General features: G+C 44.2%; 1 protein-coding gene across 1 annotated transcript; it reads left to right on the forward strand.

Moving 5' to 3' along the window:
• LOC127297678 (uncharacterized) lies at nt 1-27274 on the forward strand. Its single transcript, XM_051327996.2, has 7 exons — nt 1-137; nt 5080-5788; nt 7146-7225; nt 25872-26103; nt 26198-26270; nt 26371-26634; nt 26714-27274. Exons 1-7 carry the CDS (start codon nt 1-3, stop codon nt 27157-27159), a joined length of 1941 nt encoding a protein of 646 aa, XP_051183956.2. The 3' UTR covers nt 27160-27274.
• The last annotated feature ends 369 nt before the right edge of the window (nt 27275-27643 follow it).

A 27643-nucleotide genomic window follows, 5' to 3' on the forward strand; every position in this document is an offset into this window, starting at 1 on the left:
ATGCCGCGCCGCCTGGAGAGCTCCCGTGCGCTGGGAGGAGAAATGTTCCCCGCCGCCACCTTCCCTGGGGTGTGCACGGCTTTGCCGAAGGCCCCTCCGGCGGCAGCGATGCGGGGGAGGGCGGTGGGAGGCCGCAGGTGCGGCGGAGGCTAGGGTTTCCCCATGTCGTCAGAGGAGGGCGATGCGGGGGTGGGGTGGGGTGTTTGTTGGTGCGCAGTATATAATTTCTTTGTTATTTCAGATGCAGTGTGCTAGGCTGCTAGCTATATAACTTCAGTCAAGGCACTTGAAGAGCAATCGAGCTAGCCATCTAACTTTGTTTTTTTTATAACTTGGTTGACAGTTGATCCACAGCGGGCGCACTACAGCGCACCGTATCTTTTATGCATGCGTGTGTCGGTCGGACCGGTTCTACATCGATCGGATCAGTTTTGCGCGAGGATGAGGGATAAGTGGATCTGGGTTCACCAGAGTTGCGCAGCTTCCGATAAAGTTAGGAACATAAGACCGGTTTTAATAGCAATTGAAAAACCTAGCGATCGAATAAATTCCACGAGTACGGAAGTTTCGGTTGGTGGGCTTTGACGGGATTCACACTTGGGCTTAGAAAAAACTTTAGCCCGTTTGTGACACCAGCCAACCACCTATTACAATTTAATAATATATACTAGAAAAATTGCCCGTGCGTTGCTACGGATTCTCCGTCCGCTTTTCATGAGACCTACCTGAACTCTGAGGTGTCGCTGCTATGGCTTTGCCCTTTTTCTTGCTCCGAGGCATCGCTGCTATGGCTTCACCCTTTTTCTTGCTCCTCGGCGACGAAGTGCCGCCCAACCATCTCCTTCCTTGAATTCCTCCGCGCAACGTTTTGTGAGAAGACCCGTCGTTCTAGACCTCGCGCTGCCTAGCCCGGGGACCGTCGGCATGCACAACACCCTGTCCTGGCTGAGGACACCAGCAGCTTGAACCTTGCGTCACCCTTGATCGTGGGTCCTGATGACATTCAACCCACCCCTCCCAACTCAAGTCCCCGATTCGCTGCACCGTGTGCTGCTCTACCTTGGGGAACACCCCTTCACCTGCAACAATTTAGTGAGAAAAATTAGTTTCCAAACAAATATTGCAAGTCCCCATAACAATTGTATGTGCTGAAAGCAGATTGAAAAAACAAATGACGCACTCCAAATACCAGCTAAAGCGATGCATAAACGGAATAATTTTGTTGTACCTCTGAATATCGGTAGTTCAGGAATCATGTTGATTTCAAATACGTACAAGCGTTGTTCTCTCCTGCATTGCATCTTTTATATAGCACTACTGTAATTCTTGAGTATTTGTTTGCTGAAATAAAAACAAACCAGCTGAGCTCTAAGTTGCGCAGATACCAGGGTAACCCAAGCAACCGCCTATTATATAAACTCTCACCTCAATGATTTTGAAGCGCAAAAAAGGCTTGCAGTCTGCCAAAAATATCCCGGAAAATCATTATATAGTACAGGGTACGGCACTTCCTAAAGGTGATTAGGCCTCCGCGTCGATCCCTCGAGATGGCGGTCGACTGCGCCGGCCGTCCAAGTACTTGGTGAGCAACAAACACACGATTCAACCTCCATCTTACAACAACTCTTTAGTGAAAACTGCATGTCAAACTTGTCAATTACTAAATGTGGCTAGATGCAAACAAAAATAATAAAAGGAGGATGCGAGCTATACCTGGAGTAGACGATCCTGGCAAGGTGGACTTGCAAGAGCTGGATCGGCATGAAACTCTCGTGAACGGTTCACAACTGATATGTGCTTTTGTTCAAAGCAAACGTGAGCGTAGCAGAAATTGTATGCTAGCTGACATGATTGATCCATCAATTTATCTAGTGCTCCCTGTACCGAGGGATGAGCAAATTAATTTGGTGTGTAAGATTACCCAAAGCAACACGCATTGCAGCAAAGCATAAGATGGCCTGATTAATCTGTGGTGAAAGCTTTACTTGTAGCAACATCGATCCGCTGAAAGCTGTTCTGCCCGGGAAACGCCGCAGCGGCGCAGCGCGTGGCTGAAAGGCAGGCCATGACCCGTGTATGACAGTGCTGGCCATCTTGGAGAAGGTAGCGATCAGTTGACCGGGACGCCTTCGCGGCAACGCCGTGGTTTCCGCTCGGGGAGGACGATGAGCTTCCGCCCGATAGGAGTCAAATTTTCTCATGATGCGCCCATTCAGATCTAGCTTCATCAAACATGCAAAGATCGATCAAGTTGAATTACGTGTGTTCCAACTGGGCTCTTGCGCGTGAACGGCGGTGAGTGGCGACGGCCGGGTCGGAACGGGAGTACGGAACGCATACAGGCCGGCTTGGCATGCAAAGAAAAGAAGGGCACACACATGGCCACGCACGGCCAGCCTCCCAGGCGGTTTTGGAGTGGGCGACAACGACGGTGTAGTTGCCGTCGGCGGCCGGTGGTCCTCTTTGTTCAATGTTGTAAGTCGTCATGGTAGGTCTCTTCGGCGATCGATCTCTTGCTTCTATACTCAATGTCACATGCGGTCTCGTGATTCACGTGGAGTTGTTTTCGTATACGATGCAAACAAACGAAGCAATCAAGGCCGATGTAAACCAACGAAGCAATCAACTTGGATTGGACAAAGCGGATACACAGGAGGACGAAGATGAAACGCCATCTTGACATAAACAACCTTGTCGCCGACCATGGCAAAGTAGCAAACCGCCGCGGGCGTGGCAGTAGACCGACGCCGTCCTTGTCCTATGTCTTTGGTGTAGTAGTCGAATCGAGGGATTGGCGAGACGGCCTAGTTTGAGGACTCTGCCATACAATACGATTGTTGCCTATTTGAGGAGGGTGGATTGATCGGTTCCCAGACGAACTCTGGAGGCTCCGTACTTGGCATGGTTTAGCGGGGGACGAAAGCGCCTTTATGGTTGGACGAAAGCGCACAATAACGGACCAAACCAAGGAAACGTTAGCTCCTTTATTATTAGGTATAGATAGATATATATATATATATATATATATATATATATATATATATATATATATATATATATATATATATATATATATATATATATATATATATATATATATATATATATATATATATATATATATATATATATATATATATATATATATATACTAGTAAAATTGCCCATGCGTTGCAATGGGGTCATTACGGCTCGTTTGTACATGCATTTAGATGGCACCCTCCATAGTCAGGTGTGCCACCATTTTCGCCTCTACCCGTTGTCTTAGTTAGGCAACCTGGCACACCATCGCCACCTCACCTTGCGCAGCGAAAGCCTTTGTCTCCCTATCTCGAGGTCAAGGATTAGAGGAAGCGAAAGAAGACAGATACATCTTTGGGTGAGTAGTTAGGATGCGGATTGCCCGATCCAACCCGATTTGACCAAATGATTAGGGTGGTTCGTGAAACAAATAAAATTATGGAACAATTTAGGACATACTAGACCTCAGTAGAAAGCGGTGTGACAAGGTACACATGGAAGCATCATCTTTGAGCAAAGTCACCTTCATGAAAGAAAGAAATTACTTGATTTGACAACATAATCAAAAACGTATGTATCATATATATGGGTATATATTCTAACTTAAAAATTATAGATGTTGATCAAAGCAATGATACTCCTCAAATGTGCGTTACTCGTTAAAGCCAATCTTACAGTAAATCCCGATGAGGTCAATCACAATCAGGAGGTGCCTGGGTTGTCCAGCAAGAAAACGACGGGATTACCCTTTTCTAGTTCAGTCTTAGCACCCTTTTCTGGTTCAATCTCAGCACCTCCAGGCATAGTGTCTATACGTGATTCAGCTGCACTTGGTGCTGGCCATACGTATCTATGTAGTATCTATGTACGCTTGAGCTGATGCAGCGCGTCATCGCGCAATTGTAACTGCCAAATAGCGTGTGCAGCCAAAGCGTCTGACAGGCAACAAGATCTGGAATATAGCGCGGCGAGATGAACATGGCCATCAAGACGGTGATGGCGCGATCCTTATTACTTTGCAGCATGCAGCTCTATGCCCTACGCACGACAACTCTTCTTTGTTTTACCTCTGTTCCGGTGTACGATGATGACGGCCCGGATTGGATTGCTAGTAGCACAAAACATGATCGTTTCGTTTTTCATGCAGACGACCCGAAGACCAGCGGGGCGATAGGTGGCGAATGGCGTGCCCTACGCTTTGCTGCTGCACGGTACGAGTTGCTCTTGTTCGCAGGTTATTCAGGCGCCCGGGGCGCTCATCTCCACGTCGGGGCGCTCTGTCTCTGATGGCGAGTCCTGGGCATGCGTGGCGGCGCTCCTTGAAGAGAGACGGCAGGGACGACGCCGAGCAGGGTGGCGTCCCGAACGGAGCAGGTCTTCGTTGAGGTGGTGCAGCTGCTCCAGGCCAGCGACATGGGTGCGCGCTTCAACCGCGACGATCTTGGTGCCGCCAACCAAGGGGCACCACGCGACCTAGCTGCTGTCTTTTGACCTTTTCTAACCCTTGGCCGCCGGCGGCAATCACGCGAGCCGAAGTGAGGATTCATCCGATTCGCGATCTTGGCCTTGTGCAAAGGAAATCGATTGATCTAGTCTTTTCTGGCTTGGTCGGATGGGCCTCTCGAATTTTCTCACGATCGCAAGATTTTACTAATCGAGTTCCTGGCTAGGGCGCGCTATATGTGATATCTTACATCCGGCTACCGTAGGTTGCCTGGAGACCGGACGTAGCCTAACGTAGCTAGGCTATTTTGATCCGGATCAGAGTCTGTTGACCGTAGGAAACTTTACAACGTCCGGATCAGAGTTTGCTGATGGTACGAAACTTTACAACTCGTGGATTGGGCCTAGAATTTCCGGAAGATGTCGGACCTAGAGAATTTTTTTTTAGCCCGTTTGTGACACCAGGCAGTCACCTATTGCAATTTAATAGTAAAGATATATATATATAGGGTTGAACTATTTTGCAACCAGTGCTCAGAATATTATTCTGAGCACCACCGCCCCTATAGAGGCGATCAGCGCCGAAAAAACCGCCCGGGTTCGATGAGAAAAAAGGTCAACCACCCCCACCTACTTCCTCCCGACCTTCTCTGCTCGATGGCGCCGCTGGCCGAGCGCCCCGCCCACCCGCCGCCGGCCGAGCGGCCCGCCCACCCGCCGCATCACGCCCCGCCCAACCGCCGCCGGCCGCGCGCCCCGCCCACCCGCCGCATCACGCCCCGCCCAACCGCGCCGGCCACGCGCCCCGCCAAGCCGCCGCATCGCGCCCGCCCACCCGCCGCCGGCCGCTCGCCCCGCCAAGCTGCCACATCGCGCCCCGCCCGCCGCCGGCCGTGCGCCCACATCGGCCTTCATCTACTTCAAGGCCACGGCGAGGAACGCGCGTGCCATGGCGTACTGGCAGGCGGCAAGGGTGCGGTTCCCCAAGGAGCACGACCAGTTCGTTTTCAACGAGATGAAGAGCTCGCTCGCGGCGCCGCCGATCGGCGTCAAGATCAGGTTCGTCGACAACGCCGCCTTGAGAGGGTTCTGCAAGCTGGGGAGCGACCTGAACCGGATCGCCGGGCCGCGGCCGCCGCCGGCCATGTGCCCCGCCAAGCCGCTGCATCCCGCCCCGCCACCAACCATCGCCGGCTGCCACACCGCCCTGCGTCCTCGACCACACTGCTGCGCCACCCTCTGGCTCCTCAAGCTCGCCGTATGCCCCTGTGGCCGTGGCACTCTGCTGCCGGAGGGCACCCTGCGACCCTTGGTTCCGCTCGCCGTGAGCCATCCGGCCTGCTCCCGGCGCTGCTGTTCCTTCTTGCACGGCGCGAGGCCTCTTCTTCCCGACGTCCCGCGATGCTGCCGTCGGCGACATGGCCACACCAGTCAAGCTGTGTTGCTCTTCATCTCAAAATATTCATCTCAATTTATCTGTTCGGGCAGTACAAACAAGTGAAAAAGAGAAGTGCAAGCACAGCAAGACAGAGCCACGAAGAAAAGATAGCGCAGGCTGAAAATAGTTCGATTTAGAACTGATCATACTGATGTGTTCTTCACAGACACCGGCAGTACAACTAACAAATATAAATCATAGGGATTGTGAAGTGCAGGCTTTGTATCAAAGAAATATAGTTTCCTGTCCTTCGCGTCCTTGTTGCCCGACGTTGGCCTACAGTGAGCGGCTGCTCCACAGCTGGAGCTCGTCATGTTTTTGTTCCAAATCCTAGAACAGATGACAATTGGCAGCTGTCTCCAATCACTGTATGTTAACACGAAGTTCATGTTAATGCTGCTTGCCTGGGAATACAAGTATCTCTGTTTTGTTTCCGAAATGAAATAGACACATACTTGATTCAGATATCCAGACGTAGAGACATAGAGAAAACCCACGGGAAGTATTAATTTAGAAGGATTATTGTTTAAGGATTGGTTCTTCTGTTGTAAGAATGTTTGATCTACTCCAACAGGGCACAACTTCAATGGTTTAGTTTGCATGTTTATTTGTAAAAGCTTATTAGAGCATGGTTCCCATCTTTATTTGTGAGATGTGGTACATATAGTCAGGAGAGCTAGTCGAAGTGCAATTTTTTGCTTGTAAATTATCCATCCATTATTTTTTGTTGATATGTGAAGGAGGTACAACATCTGATTTTTTTTTCTTTTGTTTTCTTTTTTTTTAATCCTGCAGCGCTTCACATACCTATCTATCTATGCAGTAGAGAGAAAAATGGAAAGATGTGGGACGTTCAATTGGCCAGGATTGTGAAATACACACAGATAGTTTAACTTCATATTCCCGCATGTCAGAAAACTTCAAAACCATCTTGTTGTGAAGAAAATGAGGTACTATATCTAAGTGCATATGCATAAGTACAATGAAAAACTCTCGTACAATAGTGGTTAGCATTTTTTCTTTTGACTTGCAGCAATGGTGGAATTACAGTGTTAAAAAGTTCAGTTTTCAGTAGAGTTATGGTGGTTTTGATTTATTTTTTCTTTGTTTCTTTCACAATATATGTTTGTGTGAAGTCCTATGTTAATCGGAATACAATTTTAACTTCACGGGAATACATGCCAGAGACAAGGGAAGTATATGTAAAATAGAACAATTTTTACTAACTCTTGATGATTTTCAGCCGTATGCTGATTGTCCTGACTTGAACTGTTTGATCATCGGTGGAGCAGTACAAATATACAATGGTGAAAAGTACAATCGGTTGGTCTGCGCCTCAAAGATAGAGGAGTATGCCGCCAATTCTTGATTAGCAGCGCCGGATGGAGAGGAAATCGGGAGCATCGGCAGTGTATGGCTACGCCGTGCATTTTACACACTTACTTATATTTGTGAAGTTCACATAGCAAAAACCAATAATAATCCTATCACCCGTAAGGAAGTCCATATACTTGACAATGAGAAGTATAACCATTCGAATCGAGCAATACACCCATACACCCACTTAATATAGGAAGTACAAGAAACCCGACAAAGTCCAAATGTAGAAAAGACAAAATAATCCCGTCATTTGAGGAGAAGTTCAAATTATTGACGGTAAGAAGTACAACCATTCGGCACAGTACACCCACTTAATATAGAAAGTAGAAAAAACAAAATAATCCCGTCATTCATGAGGAAGTTGAAATATTTGATGATGAGAAGTACAACCATACAACATGAGCAGTACAACCACTTATTGTAAGAAGTACAAGAAAACCGACAAATTTCAAATGTAAAAAAGTAAAACAATCCCGTCATACGCGAGGAAGTTCAAATACTTGACAATGAGAAGTACAACCATTCGACACGAGCAGTACAACCACTTATTGTAGGAAGTACAAGAAACCCGAAAAAACCAGAATGTACAAGAAAATAAAATAATCTCATCATCCGCGAGGAAGTTCAAATACTTGACGGCGAGAAGTACAACCATTGGACACGGGCAGTACGACCACTTATTATAGGAAGTACAAGAAAACCGATAACAATCCAAATATACAAAAAAACAAAATAATCTCGTCATTCGTGAAGAAGTTCAAAGACTTCAAGTTACGAAGTACAACCATTCGACACAAGAAGTACACAAACTTAATATAGTAAGTACAAAAAGGCGACAAAATACAAATACACAAAAAAAAAAAAAATCCCCTCATCCGCGGGAAGTACAATTAGTGATTCCGAGAAGTACGAGTGGTGATTGCAGGAAGTACAAGCGGTAACTACGGGAAGTAGAAAGTGTTTAGATAAAAATTTATTAATTTTTCTGAACGGTTTCGTGAAACCGCACCAAGAAGTAGAACCGCGTTGCCCGAGAAGTACAAGCACATGTCGAGAGAAGTTCAATGCTCTGTTTTTGCGAGGCGAAAATCCATTGTGCAAATCTCATTGTTTTGATCACCAACCACCTCAACCATTGCCACCCAAAGGTTTATCTGATAGATTAGGAGTCTAATTTCATTACCTACAACATTTCACAACAAATAAAGAGATCTAATGCATCAAATTCAAGTCGTTATCTCGCAAAGTATACCGGAAACATGATTTCAAAACTTCTAAAATTAATTTTAAACCATTTAGATTTGGCAAAAATGATATATATGAAAAAGATGCGCCTTTTTTACACCTTTCCAACCGTATATCATTTGCATTGCTTAAATATACCGCATAGAAATCGCGGGGAAAATCATTCGGTGTCCATCTCATAAAACGGGCGGACAGTAATTCGAGTTATTCTCTTAAACTATAAGGAATTACAGAAAACAATTGGAAGATGAAAGTTGCGCTTAGTCCGTAGCTTTCCAACGCCATATCATTTGCATCATTCCGACATACGGTTGAAACAAATCGTCCAAATTATTGTCCGCTTGTTTTTGAGTACGTCCGAATTTCGGTATTTTCAAAATTGTTCAAAAACTGTGAGGATTTTGAAAAAACGTAAAACATGAAAAAGTTGCGCAATTTTATTATCTTTCCAACGGTATATCATTTGCATAGTTTCAATAAGCGGTTCGAAAATCGAACTAAAAGTTCGTTTTCTGGCCATATAGAAGCGTTTTCGTATTTTCAAAATTAAATTTAAACCGTGCAAAATCTGTGAAAAGTGTGAACATGAAAAAGTTGCGGTTTTTCATTATCTATCCAACGGTATATCACTTGCATAGTTCCGACAAATGGTTGAGAAACTCGTGGTATAATCAGTACCTCTGAAGAAAACGGGAAGTTCAGGTAAGTTCGACAGAAAGTTGAACCCTGTTTTCCGGGAAGTACAACCTTGTGTCCAGGGAAGTACAAGTCGGTGCTCAGAATATTATTCTGCAACCGGTTGCAGAATAGTGCTACAACATCCGTCTACTCAGGGAAGATAAGAGAGCGCATAGGATAACAGATAAATACTACACAAACATAACTCAGCCGATTACACATATCCCCTCCAACAATTGCGAAGAGTCAATGTAAAAGGCACTCAACGGTGGACAAGTTTTATTAGGTATCGGTTGTAGTGATGCTATATTACTACGCAAGTTATCAACAGATTATTAGCAACAAGATAACGGTGTAAGTTGTTCTATGATCAAGCTATACAATTCCAAGTCGTCCATAACCGCGGACACGGCTTATCGATAAGATGTACACCCTGCAGGGGTTGCCCAAATGTAACCATACGCATGCTCGACCCACTTACGACAGGTGGATGTCTCACAACAAGACCGTTCCCAGTTCAACAAGAAAGTCTAGGGGGGCCACCCGACTAAGCTACCTGTAACGAAGTCCGGCCGTACTCCGAAGCGGACTCAGGGTTTGCGTTAACGGCTAGGCGTGCGAACCACACGCTTCGATAAACGTTCAGCGGGGTACAGTACAGAAAATAAACACCCGAAGGCAACAGGAAGTAAACACACGAAGGCAACAATATATAAACATGCATGTGCCAAATAAAACCAAGGTTGTGGACCCCTTTTCAACTGACTTGATAAAAGTAATGGGTGAGGGGGGGTCCCAATAATCGTCCCCACGCATGGCTAGAGCGCTCAATCTCGGAACAGATAACAAGAACTCGGGTCCTAGGGGACATTAGCAAGTCAAAGTTCCGATGCTTTCGCAAAGGGGCTCACAGATGCCTCTGCTTACAATTTTAGTTGTTAACAATTAAGTAAAGCATGTGTATCTCCAACAACGGATATAGCATGTGATAACCTCCCAACAACCCAACATATCCCGATAACAGATCGAGATAAAACAACAGATCCTAAACACGCCTACAACTCGCAAGGCTCAAACATCAAGCAATAGCTATGGATAAGGAATGGTGCATATAGGATTATTATGGTAAACAAGTGGAATAGGACACGTGACTCGATAAAGAATCGCAACATAAGGATAGCAGTGCGAGGGAGAGAGTAAAATAGGTGAAGAGAGAGGGCTCGCCTGTGAAAAGCTGCAGAAGAACTTGTCGTATCTCACAACACCACTTCGCGATCCTATCCGGGAAGAAGCAAATGCTGGAACACACACAACGTATGCAAGTCTTACAACCACGGATAAGATGATCCAGCATGATCAAGATGATATGAATGGCATGGCAGCGATGATGCAATGCACTTATCCAAATTAATCGGAGTCGGAACCCCGGATAAAAAAATTAGGTTGGAATTGCATATCTACCGGCAAAGTTAAGTACTCATTAGCATGGCAACACATGGCATGGGTGAGCTACATCAATTTTAAACAGAGCGGGGTTAATTGATACGTCTCCAACGTATCCATAATTTCTGATGTTCCATGCTTGTTTTATGACAATACTTACATGTTTTGCTCGCACTTTATGATGATTTCATGCGTTTTCCGGAACTAACCTATTAACAAGATGCCACAGTGCCAGTTCCTGTTTTCTGCTGTTTTTGGTTCCAGAAAGGCTGTTCGGGCAATATTCTCAGAATTCGACGAAACGAAGACCAAACATCATATTTCACCGAGACGGACCAGGACACCGAAGGGGAGTCAGAGGGGGAGGCACTGGGCCCCCACACCATAGGGCCGCGCGGGCCAGCCCCTGGCCGCGCCGGCCTATGGGGAGGGCACCCTGTTGCCCCTCCTGCGCCGCCTCTTCGCCTATATAAGCCCTTTCGACCTAAAAACTCGATACCAATTGACGAAACTCCAGAAAGACTCCAGGGGCGCCGCCGCCATCGCGAAACTCCAATTCGGGGGACAGAAGTCTCTGTTCCGGCACCCTGCCGGGACGGGGAAGTGCCCCCGGAAGCCATCTCCATCGACGCCACTGCCTCCATCATGCTCCGTGAGTAGTTCCCCCATGGACTACGGGTTCTAGCAGTAGCTAGTTGGTATTCTCTCCTCCATGTACTTCAATACAATGATCTCATGAGCTGCCTTACATGATTGAGATTCATCTGATGTAATCGGTGTTGTGTTTGTTGGGATCCGATGGATGATACATTATGATTAGTCTATCTATAAAGTTTGTGAAGTTATTGTTGCTGCAATCTTGTTATGCTTAATGCTTGTCACTAGGGCCCGAGTGGCATGATCTTAGATTTAAGCTCTATAATTATTGCTTAGATTGTATCTACAAGTTGTATGCACATGTCTATGTCCGGAACCAAAGGCCCCCAAGTGACAGAAATTGGGACAACCGGAGGGGAAGGCGTAGGTATGAAGATCACATGTTTTCACGGAGTGTTAATGCTTTGCTCCGGTACTCTATTAAAAGGAGTACCTTAATATCCAGTAGATTCCCTTGAGGCCCGGCTGCCACCGGCTGGTAGGACAAAAGATGTTGTACAAGTTTCTCATTGCGAGCACGTACGACTATATATGGAAAACATGCCTACATGATTAATGAATTGATGTTCTTTCTTAATGCTTTATCAATCCTGTCAATTGCCCAACTGTAATTTGTTCACCCAACACTTGTCACTTGTTATTGGAGAGTTCCCACTAGTGTAGATCGCTGGGAACCCCGGTCCATCTTTCATCATCGTATACTCGTTCTATATGTCATTGGAAGTAGTATCAACTATTTTCTGGTGCCATTGCTCCTGTGTTACTATTACTGCTGCTGAGTTACTGTCACTATTGCTCTCATATCACTGCTACTTTCACATCACCCCTGTTACTAGTGCTTTTCTAGGTGCAGCTGAATTGACAACTCAGTTGTTAAGGCTTATAAGTATTCTTTACCTCCCCTTGTGTCGAATCAATAAATTTGGGTTTTACTTCCCTCGAAGACTGCCGCGATCCCCTATACTTGTGGGTTATCAAGACTGTTTTCTGGTGCCGTTGCCGGGGAGGCATAGCTCTACTCATAAGTTCACCTGGGGAGTACACTCTACCTCTCTCTCTGTTTTATTTTGTTTCATTTTGTTGTACTTAGTTTACTTTTGTCTAGTTTATTTGCGCTTAGTTTATTTCTGTCTAGTATTATTTTTCTTAGTTTACTTTTGCTTAGTTTCTTTTTGTTTTGTTTTACTTTTCTCATATACCCAAAAAATCCATAAAAATTTGAAAAACCTAAAAATTAAAAACTGCTGTTATGGGAGAACCCACAACCTATTTGGAGCTTATAGAATATTATAATAATTATAGAGAATCAAGAACTGGTAAAGTAATGAGTGCTGTGATAGAAAAATTGAATTCAATTGCTAAAATCTTGCTTAAACGCCATGATATAAATTGTTGCTCTCAACAGGATACTAAACATCTGAAATTTCAATGTCGCTTTAGTGAAGAAGTTTTAATTAAGAACTATAATTGGAATAGCTATATTCATCTTGGGTTCGAAGAAGTAGAACAATTTGTCATATTTATGGGAGCCTCTGAGATAGAATCCTTCATGGTTAAAAATTATGAAACTTGTGTTGTTTGTAAGGACCTTAAAGATTATGTCTCTTCTATCCTTAATTTTTGCAATGAAAGTTACATTGATAATCCTTATATCATTGATTATAAAGAGAGACTCATTAATGCACAAGAATGCACTCACAATTTGCAGGAACCTGTGGAAGAAGAAATTGATGAACCTGAAAGCTCATTGGATGAAAAAGACGAGGAAATTGATGAACCTGAGAGCTCATTGGATGAAAAAGAAGAGGAGAGTGATGAACAAAAGGAGGAAGAATGGATTAGCTACCCATGCCAACCTTCTAATGAGAGTAACTCTTTATCTCTTACACTATTTGATTGTCCTCCATGCTTACCGAAAGAGGTTGAATGTTATGTTCCTGTGGATTCTCTTGAAATATTTCCTATGAGTAAAACTTGTGAGAATAATTATGCTACTGTTATTTATGATAATCCATGCTACTTTGATAAATCTTATGATAATGCTTTGTTTGTGCCTGATGTCGAAATGCATGGTACTAAAGAATTTTGCTTAGCAAATGTTTATGATAAAGCTCTAGATGATGGTCCTATGTTACTTGATAATATTAATTGTACTACTAATGAAAATGGGATTGGAGAGTTCTTGACTTTATCTAGGAGTCCCATATCTCTTGAGATTGATCAATCATCATGTTATATTATTGATAAAAGTGTGTTTGAGAGTTTTAATCCCACTATTTTTGAGCTTGATAAAAATTATGTGTTTATGGATCATGAGAAACATGCTTTATGTGATAGTTATATTGTTGAGTTTGTTCATGAAGCTACTGAAAATTATTATGAGAGAGGAAAATATGGATGTAGAAATTTGCATGGTACTAAAACACCTCTCTATACGCTGAAAATTTTGAAGTTACTCTTGTTTTATCTTCTTATGCTTGTCACTTTGTTCTTCATGAATTTATTTGTGTACAAGATTCCTATGCATAGGAAGTGGGTGAGACTTAAATGTGTTTTGGATTTGCTTTTTGATGCTCTCTTTTGCTTCAACTCTTATTTCTTGCGAGTGCATCATTATAATTGCTGAGCCCATCTTAATGGCTATAAAGAAAGCACTTCTTGGAAGATAACCCATGTGTTTATTTTGCTACTGTTTTGTTGTGTTTTGGAAGTTGTTACTACTGTAGCAACCTCTCCTTATCTTTATTTTATTGCAATGTTGTGCCAAGTGAAGCCTCTAATCGAAGATTGATACTAGATTTGGATTTCTGCGCAGAAACAGATTTATATCTGTCACAAATCTGGGCTGTTTTCTCTGTAGGTAACTTACGTGCGTGTTCCTCAGATATGTACGCAATTTTCATTAGTTTTGAGTTTTCTGATTTGAGCAACGGAAGTACCTCTTTAAAATTCGTCTTTACTGGCTATTCTGTTTTGGCAGATTCTGTCTCTGTTTTTTGCATTGTCTCTTGTGGACTTTAAGAAAGGCTTTCTAGACGTGGAGAGCTGTAGCTAATGTTTTATTGAGTTCTTGCAATGTGTCACTACAGGACCAAGGTGGATTCAAATTTTTTGAGTACTAACCCCTCTAATGAAGTTTATGAGAAGTTTGGTGTGAAGGAAGTTTTCAAGGGTCAAGAGAGGAGGATGATATATGATCAAGAAGAGTGAAATTCTAAGCTTGGGAATGCCCCCGTGGTTCATCCCTGCATATTTCAAGAAGACTCAAGCGTCTAAGCTTGGGGATGCCCAAGGCATCCCCTTCTTCATCAACTTATCAGGTCACTTCTATTGAAACTATGTTTTTATTCGATCACATCATATGTGCTTTACTTGGAGCGTTTGTGTGTTTATTTTCGTTTTGTTTGTGTTTGAATAAGATCGGATCCTAACAATCCTTGTTTGGGAGAGAGACACGCTCCGCTTTTTCATATGAACACTTATTCTTCGTTTTACTTTTAATGTTCCATGATAAAAGTTGGAAGCTACAATACTTATTGTTATTTGGTTGGAAACAGAAAATGCCTCATAATGTCTTGGATAATTTGACACTTGGCAATTGTTTTGAGCTCTCAAGTAGATCATGATTAAGTTTTTTCATGTAGTTTAAACCTATTAGTGGAGAACTACTGTAGAGCTTGTTAAAATTGGTTTGCATGATTGGTCTCTCTTAAGGTCTAGATATTTTCTGGTAAAAGTGTTTGAGCAACAAGGAAGACAGTGTAGAGTATTATAATGCTTTCAATTTGTTTTTATGTAAGTTTTGCTGTACCAGTTCATACTTGTGTTTGTTTCAAATAGCCTTGCTAGCCTAAGCCTTGTATCGAGAGGGAATACTTCTCACGCATCCAAAATCCTTGAGCCTACCACTATGCCATTTGTGTCCACCATACCTACCTACTACATGGTATTTCTCCGCCATTCCAAAGTAAATTGCTTGAGTGCTACCTTTAAACAATTCAAAATTTATTACCTATGATTTGTGTCAATGTTTTATTGCTCATGAGGAAGTATGTGGTGTTTATCTTTCAATCTTGTTGGGCAACTTTCACCAATGGACTAGTGGCTTCATCCGCTTATCCAATAATTTTGCAAAAAGAGCTGGCAATGGGATTCCCAGACCCAAATTAATTAACAAAAAATAGACACTCCTCCATGGTATGTGATTGTTGGACGGCACCCGAAGGATTCGGTTAGCCATGGCTTGAGAAAGCAAAGGTGGGGAGGAGTGTCATCATAATAAAACTAAAATAAAAAGGCACTCCTTCATGGTATGAGATTGTTGGCAGGCACCCGAAGGATTCGGTTAGCCATGGTTTGTGAAAGAAAGGTTGGAAGGAGTGCCACCCAAAAATTAAAACATCATGGGAGCCGCTCTTTGAAGGTTTGTCTGGCAAGGGGGTTAGAGTGCCCACTACCATTCGTTGACAACAACAAACACCTCTCAAAACTTTACTTTTATACTCTCTTTATGTTTTCAAAACCAAAGCTCTAGCACAAATATAGCAATCAATGCTTCCCTCTGCGAAGGGCCTTTCTTTTACTTTATGTTGAGTCAGTTTACCTACTTCCTTCCATCTTAGAAGCAAACACTTGTGTCAACTGTGCATTGATTCTTACATACTTGCTTATTTGCATTCATCATATTACTTTATGTTGACAATTATCCATGAGATATGCATGTTGAAAGTTGAAAGCAACTGCTGAAACTTATATCTTCCTTTGTGTTGCTTCGATGCCTTTACTTTGAATCTATTGCTTTATGAGTTAACTCTTGTGCAAGACTTTTGATGCTTGTCTTGAAAGTACTCTTCATGAAAAGTTTTGCTATATGTTATCTATTTGTTAGCAACTATAGATTATTGCCTTGAGTCACTTCATTCATTTCATATGCTTTGTAATAGTATGATCAAGGTTATGTAAGTAGCATGTCACTACAGAAATTATTCTTTTTATCGTTTACCTACTCGAGGACGAGTAGGAACTAAGCTTGGGGATGCTGATACGTCTCCAACGTATCCATAATTTCTGATGTTCCATGCTTGTTTTATGACAATACTTACATGTTTTGCTCGCACTTTATGATGATTTCATGCGTTTTACGGAACTAACCTATTAACAAGATGCCACAGTGCCAGTTCCTGTTTTCTGCTGTTTTTGGTTCCAGAAAGGCTGTTCGGGCAATATTCTCGGAATTCGACGAAACGAAGACCAAACATCATAATTCACCGAGACGGACCAGGACACCGAAGGGGAGTCAGAGGGGAGGCCTGGGGCCACCACACCATAGGGCCGTGCGGGCCAGCTCCTGGCCGCGCCGGCCTATGGGGAGGGCACCCTGTTGCCCCTCCTGCGCCGCCTCTTCGCCTATATAAGCCCTTTCGACCTAAAAACTCGATACCAATTGACGAAACTCCAGAAAGACTCCAGGGGCGCCGCCGCCATCACGAAACTCCAATTTGGGGGACAGAAGTCTCTGTTCCGGCACCCTGCCGGGACGGGGAAGTGCCCCCGGAAGCCATCTCCATCGACGCCACCGCCTCCATCATGCTCCGTGAGTAGTTCCCCCATGGACTACGGGTTCTAGCAGTAGCTAGTTGGTATTCTCTCCTCCATGTACTTCAATACAATAATCTCATGAGCTGCCTTACATGATTGAGATTCATCTGATGTAATCGGTGTTGTGTTTGTTGGGATCCGATGGATGATACATTATGATTAGTCTATCTATAAAGTTTGTGAAGTTATTGTTGCTGCAATCTTGTTATGCTTAATGCTTGTCACTAGGGCCCGAGTGGCATGATCTTAGATTTAAGCTCTATAATTATTGCTTAGATTGTATCTACAAGTTGTATGCACATGTCTATGTCCGGAACCAAAGGCCCCAAAGTGACAGAAATTGGGACAACCGGAGGGGAAGGCGTAGGTATGAGGATCACATGTTTTCACGGAGTGTTAATGCTTTGCTCCGGTACTCTATTAAAAGGAGTACCTTAATATCCAGTAGATTCCCTTGAGGCCCGGCTGCCACCGGCTGGTAGGACAAAAGATGTTGTACAAGTTTCTCATTGCAAGCACGTACGACTATATATGGAAAACATGCCTACATGATTAATGAATTGATGTTCTTTCTTAATGCTTTATCAATCCTATCAATTGCCCAACTGTAATTTGTTCACCCAACACTTGTCACTTGTTATTGGAGAGTTACCACTAGTGTAGATCGCTGGGAACCCCGGTCCATCTTTCATCATCGTATACTCGTTCTATATGTCATTGGAAGTAGTATCAACTATTTTCTGGTGCCATTGCTCCTGTGTTACTATTACTGCTGCTGAGTTACTGTTACTATTGCTCTCATATCCCTGCTACTTTCACATCACCCCTGTTACTAGTGCTTTTCCAGGTGCAGCTGAATTGACAACTCAGTTGTTAAGGCTTATAAGTATTCTTTACCTCCCCTTGTGTCGAATCAATAAATTTGGGTTTTACTTCCCTCGAAGACTACCGCGATCCCCTATACTTGTGGGTTATCATTAACCCTAGTGGGAAATCCGAAATACTCCGCATGTTATGTGAGGTAGAATGGTGAAACTATCAACACGCATCATGATGCAGGATGCAAACAGGCATATGGATGGCATAATCATGTTCCTCTCATTTTTCTGATCAATTTTCATATACAACACTTTTCAATTGGAGTTATAGATTAAAAGTTATTAAATAAACAGTTTTTTAGTATTTAAAATATAGAAAACCTATTTATTTAAATCGAAAAGGACCTGTAAATGATTTTCAGAAAAGGGGGAGGACCCCGGGTTCATTTGCAAAGGTTGCAGGGGGTTATCAGGCAACTATAGGCGCCAGGGACTACGGGTTAGGTGGAAAAGATTTGCAGGGGGTTTTCTGGAAGTTTTACAGATCTGGATCTGAGGGGAAAAACTCACCTAGGGGGTAGCTAGCCCCGGAGGCTGACGGGCGGGCCAGGGCGCTGATGTGGCCGCCACGGTGGCGAAGCTTGCGCGTCGTGACCACGGCAGACTGGCATGGCGCGCGCAGGCGAAAAAGGGCGCCCCAGGTTGCGAGACTTGGCGCGCTGGACTCGCCTCGCTGGTGCGGACCAGAAGGTGGCGGCGCCGTCGAGAGGGGGTCGCCGTAGAACGTCGGCGGTGAGGTTCTGCGGACCAAAATGGCGGCAACACGATGACAACGGCGAACCAGGAAGCAAGGGGTTAGAGACGGTGTCCAGGAGAACGTGTACATCACCAGAAAACTCGAGGAGGGGTCGATGGCGCTGGAGGGAGACGGTCGGCGCCAGAATTCGTCGATCTCCTCGTCGGACTTGAAGACGGAAATGGCGAAATTAGGGGAGGGAGAAGGCGCCTCAGTTCGATTGCTTGCACAGGGTGAAAGAGGAGACGGATGCGACGCTATTGGTGGCAACGGCGCGCCGTGGGGGTGGCCGGAGATGACGGTTTGACGGCGAGGAGGCGCGGTGCTGTGGGGTATTTCTCCTCTATGTTTCTTTCGTGGAGGAGGGGAAAGAAGGAAGCAGGTGGAGGCTTGGCATGCAGAAGGAGGAGGGGTGGTTGTGCTGGTGCCATAGAGGATAAGGAGAGGGGCTCACGCGCGCGGCGTGGGTGCGGTGGTTGAGCTCGGGAGGACCACTGCCTCACCATGTGCGTGTCTCCTGCGTCTCTGTCGTGAGAGAAAAAGGGGAAAGAAGAGAGGCTGGCGAATGGGTAAGCAGGCCTGGGCTTGGGCCATAAGGAAGGGAGGTGGACTTGGCTAGGAAGAGAAGGTGGGCCACGCCGGTGGGGAAGAGGGAAGAGAGAGAGAGGGCTGGGCTGGTTAGAGAGGAGGTTGGGCCAGAGAGGAAGGAGAGGCCCAAGGGAAGGGGGTTTTCTTTTTATTTTAAAATCTGTCTCCTCTCCTTTTGTTTAGAAAACTGTTTTGAATTTTGGGGCAAAGATGAGAGGGAGATTTAAAAATAGTTTCAAAATATTTACTTTATTGTAACCAAACAAATCACATTATATTCAAAACTTCTTTGTTGGAAAATATTAATTATAAAATAAGTGATAAGAAGAAAGAGAGAGATTAGGGTTTTATTTAAAGGAAGAGACAAGGGGGGTTTATAAAATAGTTTTATTTAATAAAAACATGGATGATATGATGCATATGCCATGATGATGCATAAAATAAAAAGAACAAACAAAATCTATAGGGGGGTCCTACCCGGGGCCGTTACACTATTAGCCACCAAAGAAGATATGAGAGAATTTAGTGAGGATCCTACAGCCATGCCTCTTGTGCTCATGTACAAGGGTGAGGTTTTGGTTTCTAACGACATGACCCCTATTTCTCTTGGTGTTTCTCATGTTTTGCAGGAATTCCATGATGTGTTTCCGGAGGAGGTGCCCGCAGGATTGCCACCATTGCGTGGTATTGAGCATCAAATTGACTTGATCCCCGGAGCCTCGTTGTCCAACAGGGCGCCATATAGGATGAACCCCGAAGAGACGAAGGAGATACAGAAGCAAGTACAAGCGCTACTCGACAAAGGTTATATCCACATAAGCCTTAGTCCCTGTGTTGTTCCTGTTATTCTAGTTCCTAAGAAAGATGGTACATGGCGCATGTGTGTAGATTGTAGAGCGATAAACAACATTACTATTTGATATCGTCATCCTATTCCCCGTTTCGTCATCCTATTCCCCGTTTAGAGGATATGCTAGATGAATTGAGTGGTGCTACTGTTTTCTCTAAAATTGATTTGCGTAGTGGTTATCATCAAATTAGGATGAAAGAGGGGGATGAATGGAAAACAACCTTTAAAACAAAATTTGGTTTATATGAGTAGTTAGTAATGCCTTTTGGTTTGACTAATGCACCTAGCACTTTCATGAGACTGATGAACCATGTTTTGCGTGATTTTATTGGCAAGTTTGTGGTTGTATACTTTGATGACATGTTAATCTATAGCCGCAATGAATCTGATCATACTATACATATTCGACATGTTTTGCAAGTGTTGCGTGATAGTAAACTCTATGGTAATCTTGAGAAGTGCACATTTTGCAAAGATAAGGTCATATTTCTGGGTTATGTTGTCTCTAAGCATGGAGTAGAAGTAGATGTGTCTAAAATTTAAGCAATTCAAATTGGCCTACTCCCATGAATGTGAGTAAAGTAAGAAGTTTTCATGGTCTTGCTGGGTTTTATCGTCATTTTGTGCCCAATTTTAGTACTATTGCTGCACCTTTGAATGAATTGACTAAAAAGGGTGTTGCATTTGATTGGGGCGTCGCCCAAGATCATGCTTTTGATGAACTGAAAAGATTGTTAACTTATGCACCGTTGCTTGCACTTCGTGATTTTAATAAGCAATTTGAGATTGAATGTGATGCTATTGGTATTAGAATTGGTGGTGTGTTGATGCAAGAGGGTCACCCAATTGCATATTTTTCTGAGAAACTTTCTGGTGCTAAGGTGAACTATCCTATATATGATAAAGAATTGTATGCTTTAATTAGAGTTCTTGAGGTTTGGCAACATTATTTGTGGCCAAAGGAATTTATCATACATTCTGATCATAAAGCTTTCAAATATCTGAAAGCTCAATCTACATTGCATATGCGTCTTGCTAAGTGGGTTGAGTTCATTGAGTCTTTTCCATGCATTATTAAGCATAAGAAGGGAAAAGATAATATTGTTGCTGATGCTCTATCTAGGAAGAACATGCTATTAACTCAACTTGATGTTAAAATTCTTGGATTAGAAGTACTATGTGATTTGTATGCCACTGATCATGATTTTGCTGAACCATATCGCTTGTACGCTATTGGTAAAGCAAGGGAGAAATATCACATACATGATGGGTTCTTGTTTAGGGCTAACAAACTATGTGTTCCAGAATCGTCTGTGCGTTTGCTCTTATTACAGGAATCACATGCTAGAGGTTTGATGGGTCACTTTGGGCATGAGAAGACGCTACTCATGCTCGCTGAGCACTTTTATTGGCCAAAGATGAGGCGGGATGTGGACAGGTATGTGAAGAGATGGCATTACTTGCAACAAGTCCAAGTCCAAGCTGAAGCCTCACGGTTTGTATACTCCGTTACCGGCACCTACTACACCATGGGAGGATATTAGTATGGATTTTGTTTTGGGTTTGACGCATACTAAGAGAGGGCATGATTCTATATTTGTGGTAGTGGATAGATTCTCTAAAATGTCACACTTTATTGCCTGCCACAAGAGCGGCGATGCATCGCATATTGCTAACATGTTTTTCAGGTAGATTGTATGTCTACATGGAGTCTCGAAGAATATTGTTTCTGATCGTGACGTGAAGTTTATGAGCTACTTCTGGAAGACACTTTGGGGAAAGCTGTGGACAAAGCTACTTTTCAACACTACTTGTCATCCCCAAACTGATGGTCAAATTGAGGTGGTGAATAGAACATTGTCACAACTGTTGAGATCCATGATCAAGAAGAACCTGAAGGAGTGGGAACATTGTTTGTCGCATGTGGAGTTTGCTTACAACAGGGTGGTACATTCTACCACCGAGCTATGTCCCTTTGAGGTGGTGTATGGTTTCAAACCCATTACTCCACTTGACTTGTTGCCTCTACCCATACATAAGAGAGTCAATATGGAGGCATCAAAGAGGGCAGATTTTGTACGGAAGATACATGTGAAGACTAAAGAGTTGATAGAGAAGAAAGGCAATAACAATGTTGCAAGGGTGAACAAGAAGCGCAAGGAGATGTTGTTCAAGCCTGGTGATATGGTCTGGGTACATTTTTGCAAGGATAGGTTTTCAAAGCTACGGAAGTCCAAGTTACTTCCTCGTGGTGCTGGTCCTTACAAAGTGCTTGCCAAGATCAATGATAATGCATACTCGATAGATCTTCCAATTGATGAGTTTGGTGTCAGCAATTCTTTTAATGTGGCCGATTTGACACCATATGACGGAGAAGACCTTGGAGCGTCGAGGTCGACGCCTTTTGAAGGGGGGAGATGATGAGTACATCCCTACTACACTACTACCTCCATCATTGCAAGATGAAGACGATGTTGTTGTGAAGCTCAAGAACAATGAAGTCAGGATTGGACCCATTACAAGGGCTCGTGCGAAGCTACTCAAACAACAGGTGAACTTGTTCCTAAATGATACTTTAATCGATGAGAACTTTATTCTGCCTAAGTCCTATTACTTATGTATGATCACGTATGAAGAGGGAGCAAGCATCGCACGAGGGGAAGAGGAGAAGCTGGACATGAAGTTGGACATGAAGACATCCCATGGACGTGCGAGGGAGGAGCGGGATGCATGCGCGAGTGACAAGGGATTAACTTGTCAATGCCTATGGATTGTAGGCTAGGGTTTAGTTAGAAGTAGAGGGCAAGTAGATCTCGAAGGTTTCAGCCGAAAAGTACTCGACGACTATGAAAACTAGGGTTTGCAGACAATGATTCGATTGATTCTTTTGTCCCTCGACTCCCCCTTATATATGAGGTGAAGCCGAGGGATTCGTGCTATACAAGTTTACAGAGTCCGGGACGTTTTCTAACTCGTCCCGCCAGATTACAAACAACACTTCCTATTACAACTCTATCTTTCCTTAGTAAATCTTGGGCTCCCGAATCTTCTTATTCTTCGGGTATTGGGCCTCCAGTAAACCCCGGGTACCATCTTCGGCAGGCCCATTTGGGATGCCTATGTCAGTAGCCCCCGAGATTTTGCTTGAATCGTAGAGTCAGGGAAAATCTCCATTGTTTATTTTTACTCGAAAGCTTTAACCTTTTATATTTCCTCACATAAAATTCTATATTGTACAGGGATACTGGTAATTGGGGCTAGTTCATCTGACGGATCAGGTACTAGTTAACTGCTCTAGTGGCAATCCGCAAAAACCTACTTCAAAATCACGTCCCCGGACATGATCTCGGGATACTGGTGTAAACGTCGACAGGTGCCGCTTAAGGTCTTACCATTCTGTCGAGTCCCAGTCAAATTTATCGGGTACCTAACGCGTCCGTTAGGATTTTTCTTCGTATCTGTTGATACGGATAAAAGTAGCAGAGCGCAGTCTTTGGCGATGCCACGCCCAGCAGAACGGATCTGGGGTCTTACCTTCGCAAATTTGCGGCATTCAGAAATTGATCGCAACTTCGGCGTTCTGAGAATATATTGTCGAGTGCTTTTCCGGCTGTTGGAATGGCACATTTTATCGAGTCATATATGACTTATATTGTTCTCCCGATGGGAGTATATGTAGAGTTAATTATAACTCGAAATATACTCTCTTGTTTTTCTATTTTTGTTAATTTCATCGGGCACGCGAACAGCGTTCCCGATGGGAGTAGCCCCCGAGGCTACAACCAAGAACTTGTGCTTGGTTGTAGGCTCAACATTTTAGTCCACCTTGTCGCTATATTTTCATTACTTCCCAATATGATCTCTTTCTTCTTCTCTCTTTTTTTTTTATCTCTCGGGTGCGCGAACAGCGTTCTCGATGGGAGTAGCCCCCGAGGCTACAGCCAAGGACTTGTGCTTGGTTGTAGGCTCCCGCAATTTCTATATTTATCATACTCGAAAATTTACTTTTTTCTGAAGTAGCCCCCGAGCATTTGGGCAAAAACTTGTATTTGACCAAAGGTTCCCGAGGTATTGAATAATTCTTTCTGTCGCCGTTTTTCTTGTCGACATACTTCCCTTAATCAAATTTACTTCATCCTCCTCGAATAGTCGTGATTTTTCTGCCCTGTGGGTCCATTGCTTCGACTACGTTGACACGTCGTGCAAGTAGTGGACACACGTCCTCCGCTTTTCCTGGCGCACGTACGGTAACGCCTATTTCAGTAAAAATACTCTTTTGCCCTTGTGTCTAGAAGATCCATCCTCACCACACGATTTCTTCATCCAACGGCACACTGCTTCACCCGAATCTTATATAAACCCTTCTTCAACCTTCGTTCATCCCCTCGCTTGCGCCGCTCACCTGTTCCTCTTCGCAAAACTTCCCTGCGCCCAACTCTCTCCAATCTTCCGTACGCACATACATTGCTCGCCCACCGCCGTTGATGCCACCGCGCACGCGTCGACTCGCCACGCACGCCGGAATCCAAGATGGCCGCCGAGGATCTTGAGTGGGAGAGATCCAAAATCTCCAATCAAGACATCAACACGCTGAAGAGGCTCGGCCTCATGACGAAGGAGGACGCCATCCGCTTTCCTAGCGAAGAAAGCTACCCCAAGCCTCCAATGGAGTATCGGGTTAGTTTTGTTGATCACCTGATCCGCGGCCTTTCAACCCCAATCCACGATTTCCTCCGCGGCCTTCTTTTTGTTTATGGGATTCAACTGCACCAGTTGACTCCCAATTCCATCCTTCACATTTCTATTTTTATCACACTTTGCGAATGCTTCCTCGGAATCACTCCCAATTGGGCTCTGTGGAAGCGCATTTTCTGTCTCCGCCGTAATGGCTCCCACAACGTCACTTATAACATAGGTGGCGTTGTTATCTGTGTTCGGACTGATGTCGATTATTTCGACGTCAAGTTTCCTGATTCTGTCCAAGGATGGCGCAAAAAGTGGCTCTACATCCACGAAGAAAGCGCCAATTTGTGTGGAGCACAACATAGTTCCTTTCGACGGAAGTGCCGGGATTCAGCGTCGCCGTTCTGGGATGCCGAAGCTTACGAAGAAGAGAAAAAGCGACAGAGGCGCTCATGGCTCGTATCCGTCATCTTCAAAACACTCGAGGCAAAGAGCTATCTGGTGTTCAAATTACTGCCTACTTCCTTAGGATTAGAGTGCAGCCTCTTCAGGCTCGCAAAAATCCCCTTTGGACGTATTCTGGTGAAAATGACGCCAACAGAATCTCCAGTGATCTTTCTGTAAAGGACTTGGAAAAATTGGTTCGAAGAATTTCTCGATTAGGCAAGAAGGATCCTATTCCCTCCTCCTGTCGAGTGGAACCATACAGTGCTTCCAATCCTCTTCCCGAGGTATTTTGTCTTCTCGAAGTTTTATCTTGTTTTGAACTGTTCCTCGTATCTTATTTGCAGTGGTATCTCACTTATTCTCTTTTGTCACTATTTCTTTGTAGAATCATCCTACTATGGCTTCCCTTCCTCCTCTTCCTGAGGATGGAGAGGTCGAAGAAAGAGCCGTTGTCGATGATGTCAACCAGGAGACCCCCTCTTTTGTGAATGAACCCGCAGATTCTCGAAAATCTGCGGGATCTACTGAGAAGGATGCTGCCTCTGAAGATACAACATCAGCACAATCTCCTCCTCCTGCTGTTTCTCCGAAGAGCAAAAGGAAAAGGAGCAATGCCGAAGATTCCGGGACCTCGAAACCCGAAGAAACTGCTCCTGCACCTCGAAAAGCAGCTTATGATCCATACATCGAGAGTATCATCAGCTCGTAGGTTCCTTGCTCTTTTCCTTTTTTATTTGAAGAATTTTATTTTGCCTTGCTTTTTATGCTGCCACTATTTTGTCACAGTGATGATGAAGAAACTCCAACTTTAGATGTGGCTGCTCGAACGAGCACATCACATACTTTAGTAATTTCAGAAAAACCAGTTGAAGGGGAGGAATCGTCGCCTCCTCAACAAAATGTTGATACATCTACTCCTTCGAGCCCCCGTGCCCCTCCACCAAAAAGGGCACGGGTTGAAAAGATTGTTGATCCTGCCCCTCAGTTGGGCAGTTCGTCGCCCCCGCTCCTAGATGATGTAAGTTTGTCGACATCTATATTTTCTTTATTTTATTTCTTCCCATCTCTTTTTTTTATGCCGATGTTTCTCTTACTGTGTTCACGTTGAACAGCCTATGATCAAGGATCTTCTCCGCATCGGTTCCCAATTTATTGGGTACCGTGAATATGCTAATAGAGCCGAAGGTAACGACTGTCATACTTGTCGTTTTTCCTTAATTTGTCACTCCTGTTGCTTGCCGCGATTTTTTGATCTTTCTTCTCTCTTTTTTCCATATCTCGACAGAGAAATTTGCAGAGGCTAACGAACGCGCCGACGCACTGGCTCAAAAACTTGAGCAAAGTGAGGCGGCTCGCAAGAAAGCCGAACTCGCTGCTAGCAAAGCCAAGGTCGAAGCTGATGAAGCTAAGGCGAAAGCTGCTGGTGTCGAGGAACTGCAGAAGAAACTTGAGGATGCGACAACTGCCTTGGATGAGCTCAAAGCTGCACAAGCTTCTCGTGACGAAGGAATCCTCAAGCGTTTGAAGTCGCAAAGTCGACGTACTCTGAGTAATATTATCAATCCCTTTTATTTTACTGCACTTCCTGTTTCTTGGTTGTTTGACTGATGTCTTGTCTCGTGTGGCAGCCCAAACAAACCAGGATTTTGATCTGGATAATCCTGTCAACGATCCTCTCCTTGACGCACTTTCTCTTCTGGAGTTTCACGGGCGCGAAATTCGTGAAGGCGTGGCAAATGCTAATGCAGGATTGTCAGCGTTGTTCCCTTATTTCTTTCCGAAGAAAGAAGAACCCGCAACTTTCCTTAACCTCGCCAAGATGTTTAATGCTTCGGAAGACCTGGGATTGAAGATGCGTCAGGAGAATATGAAGGTTGCTGTCGAGAGTACTGTTGCCCTGGTTGCTGACAGCCAACAAACGCTTGATTGGATGAAGGTTGGCGACACCAGTCAGATAGAGCAGTCAAGATGGAGGTCGCTGATCAAGGCGGCCAAGCCCAACACGAAGAAGATCTTGGCGTATCTGGGGATCAAGCCAGCTTCAACTCCTAGCTCCTCGAGGCCGGAGGTCTAGTTGCATGCCTCTGTTTTTCTTTCTGTTTCTTTTGCTTCTGTCGCCAAAGTAGTCATTTGGCGACACGTACTTTCTTAACTCCACTGTAATGCCCTTGTAATTATTCCAAGAGATTAATGAAGACTTCTATCTTTGCTTGTTATTTGATGTTGTCTTGTTTATTTTTCAGTTGATATTTGATAACTATACTCCATCTTCTGCTCCTTCCAATGTTTCGCCTTCTTCTTCCCGCGAGGAAAGCTTTTGGTGATACCGCTCTGTCGACGATACCTTGTCGCAAGAACTGGATGAACTTCGGCAACAACTTCGTATGCGAAGAAGCAAACACTTGTGATGATGGAGCAATCTCGTAAGTCATCTGAAGCCGAAAAAATTGCTCTTCAACAAGCTCGCGAGGCCGTAGCTGCTAAGGAAATTGCTGCTTCCGAGGCTGAAAAGGCGACTATTCGAGAAAATTTCATGCTCGAATTAATGAATGAAGCCA

The sequence above is a fragment of the Lolium perenne genome, chromosome 1 (genome assembly GCF_019359855.2).
Source record: "Lolium perenne isolate Kyuss_39 chromosome 1, Kyuss_2.0, whole genome shotgun sequence".
Taxonomy (NCBI): Eukaryota; Viridiplantae; Streptophyta; class Magnoliopsida; order Poales; family Poaceae; genus Lolium; species Lolium perenne.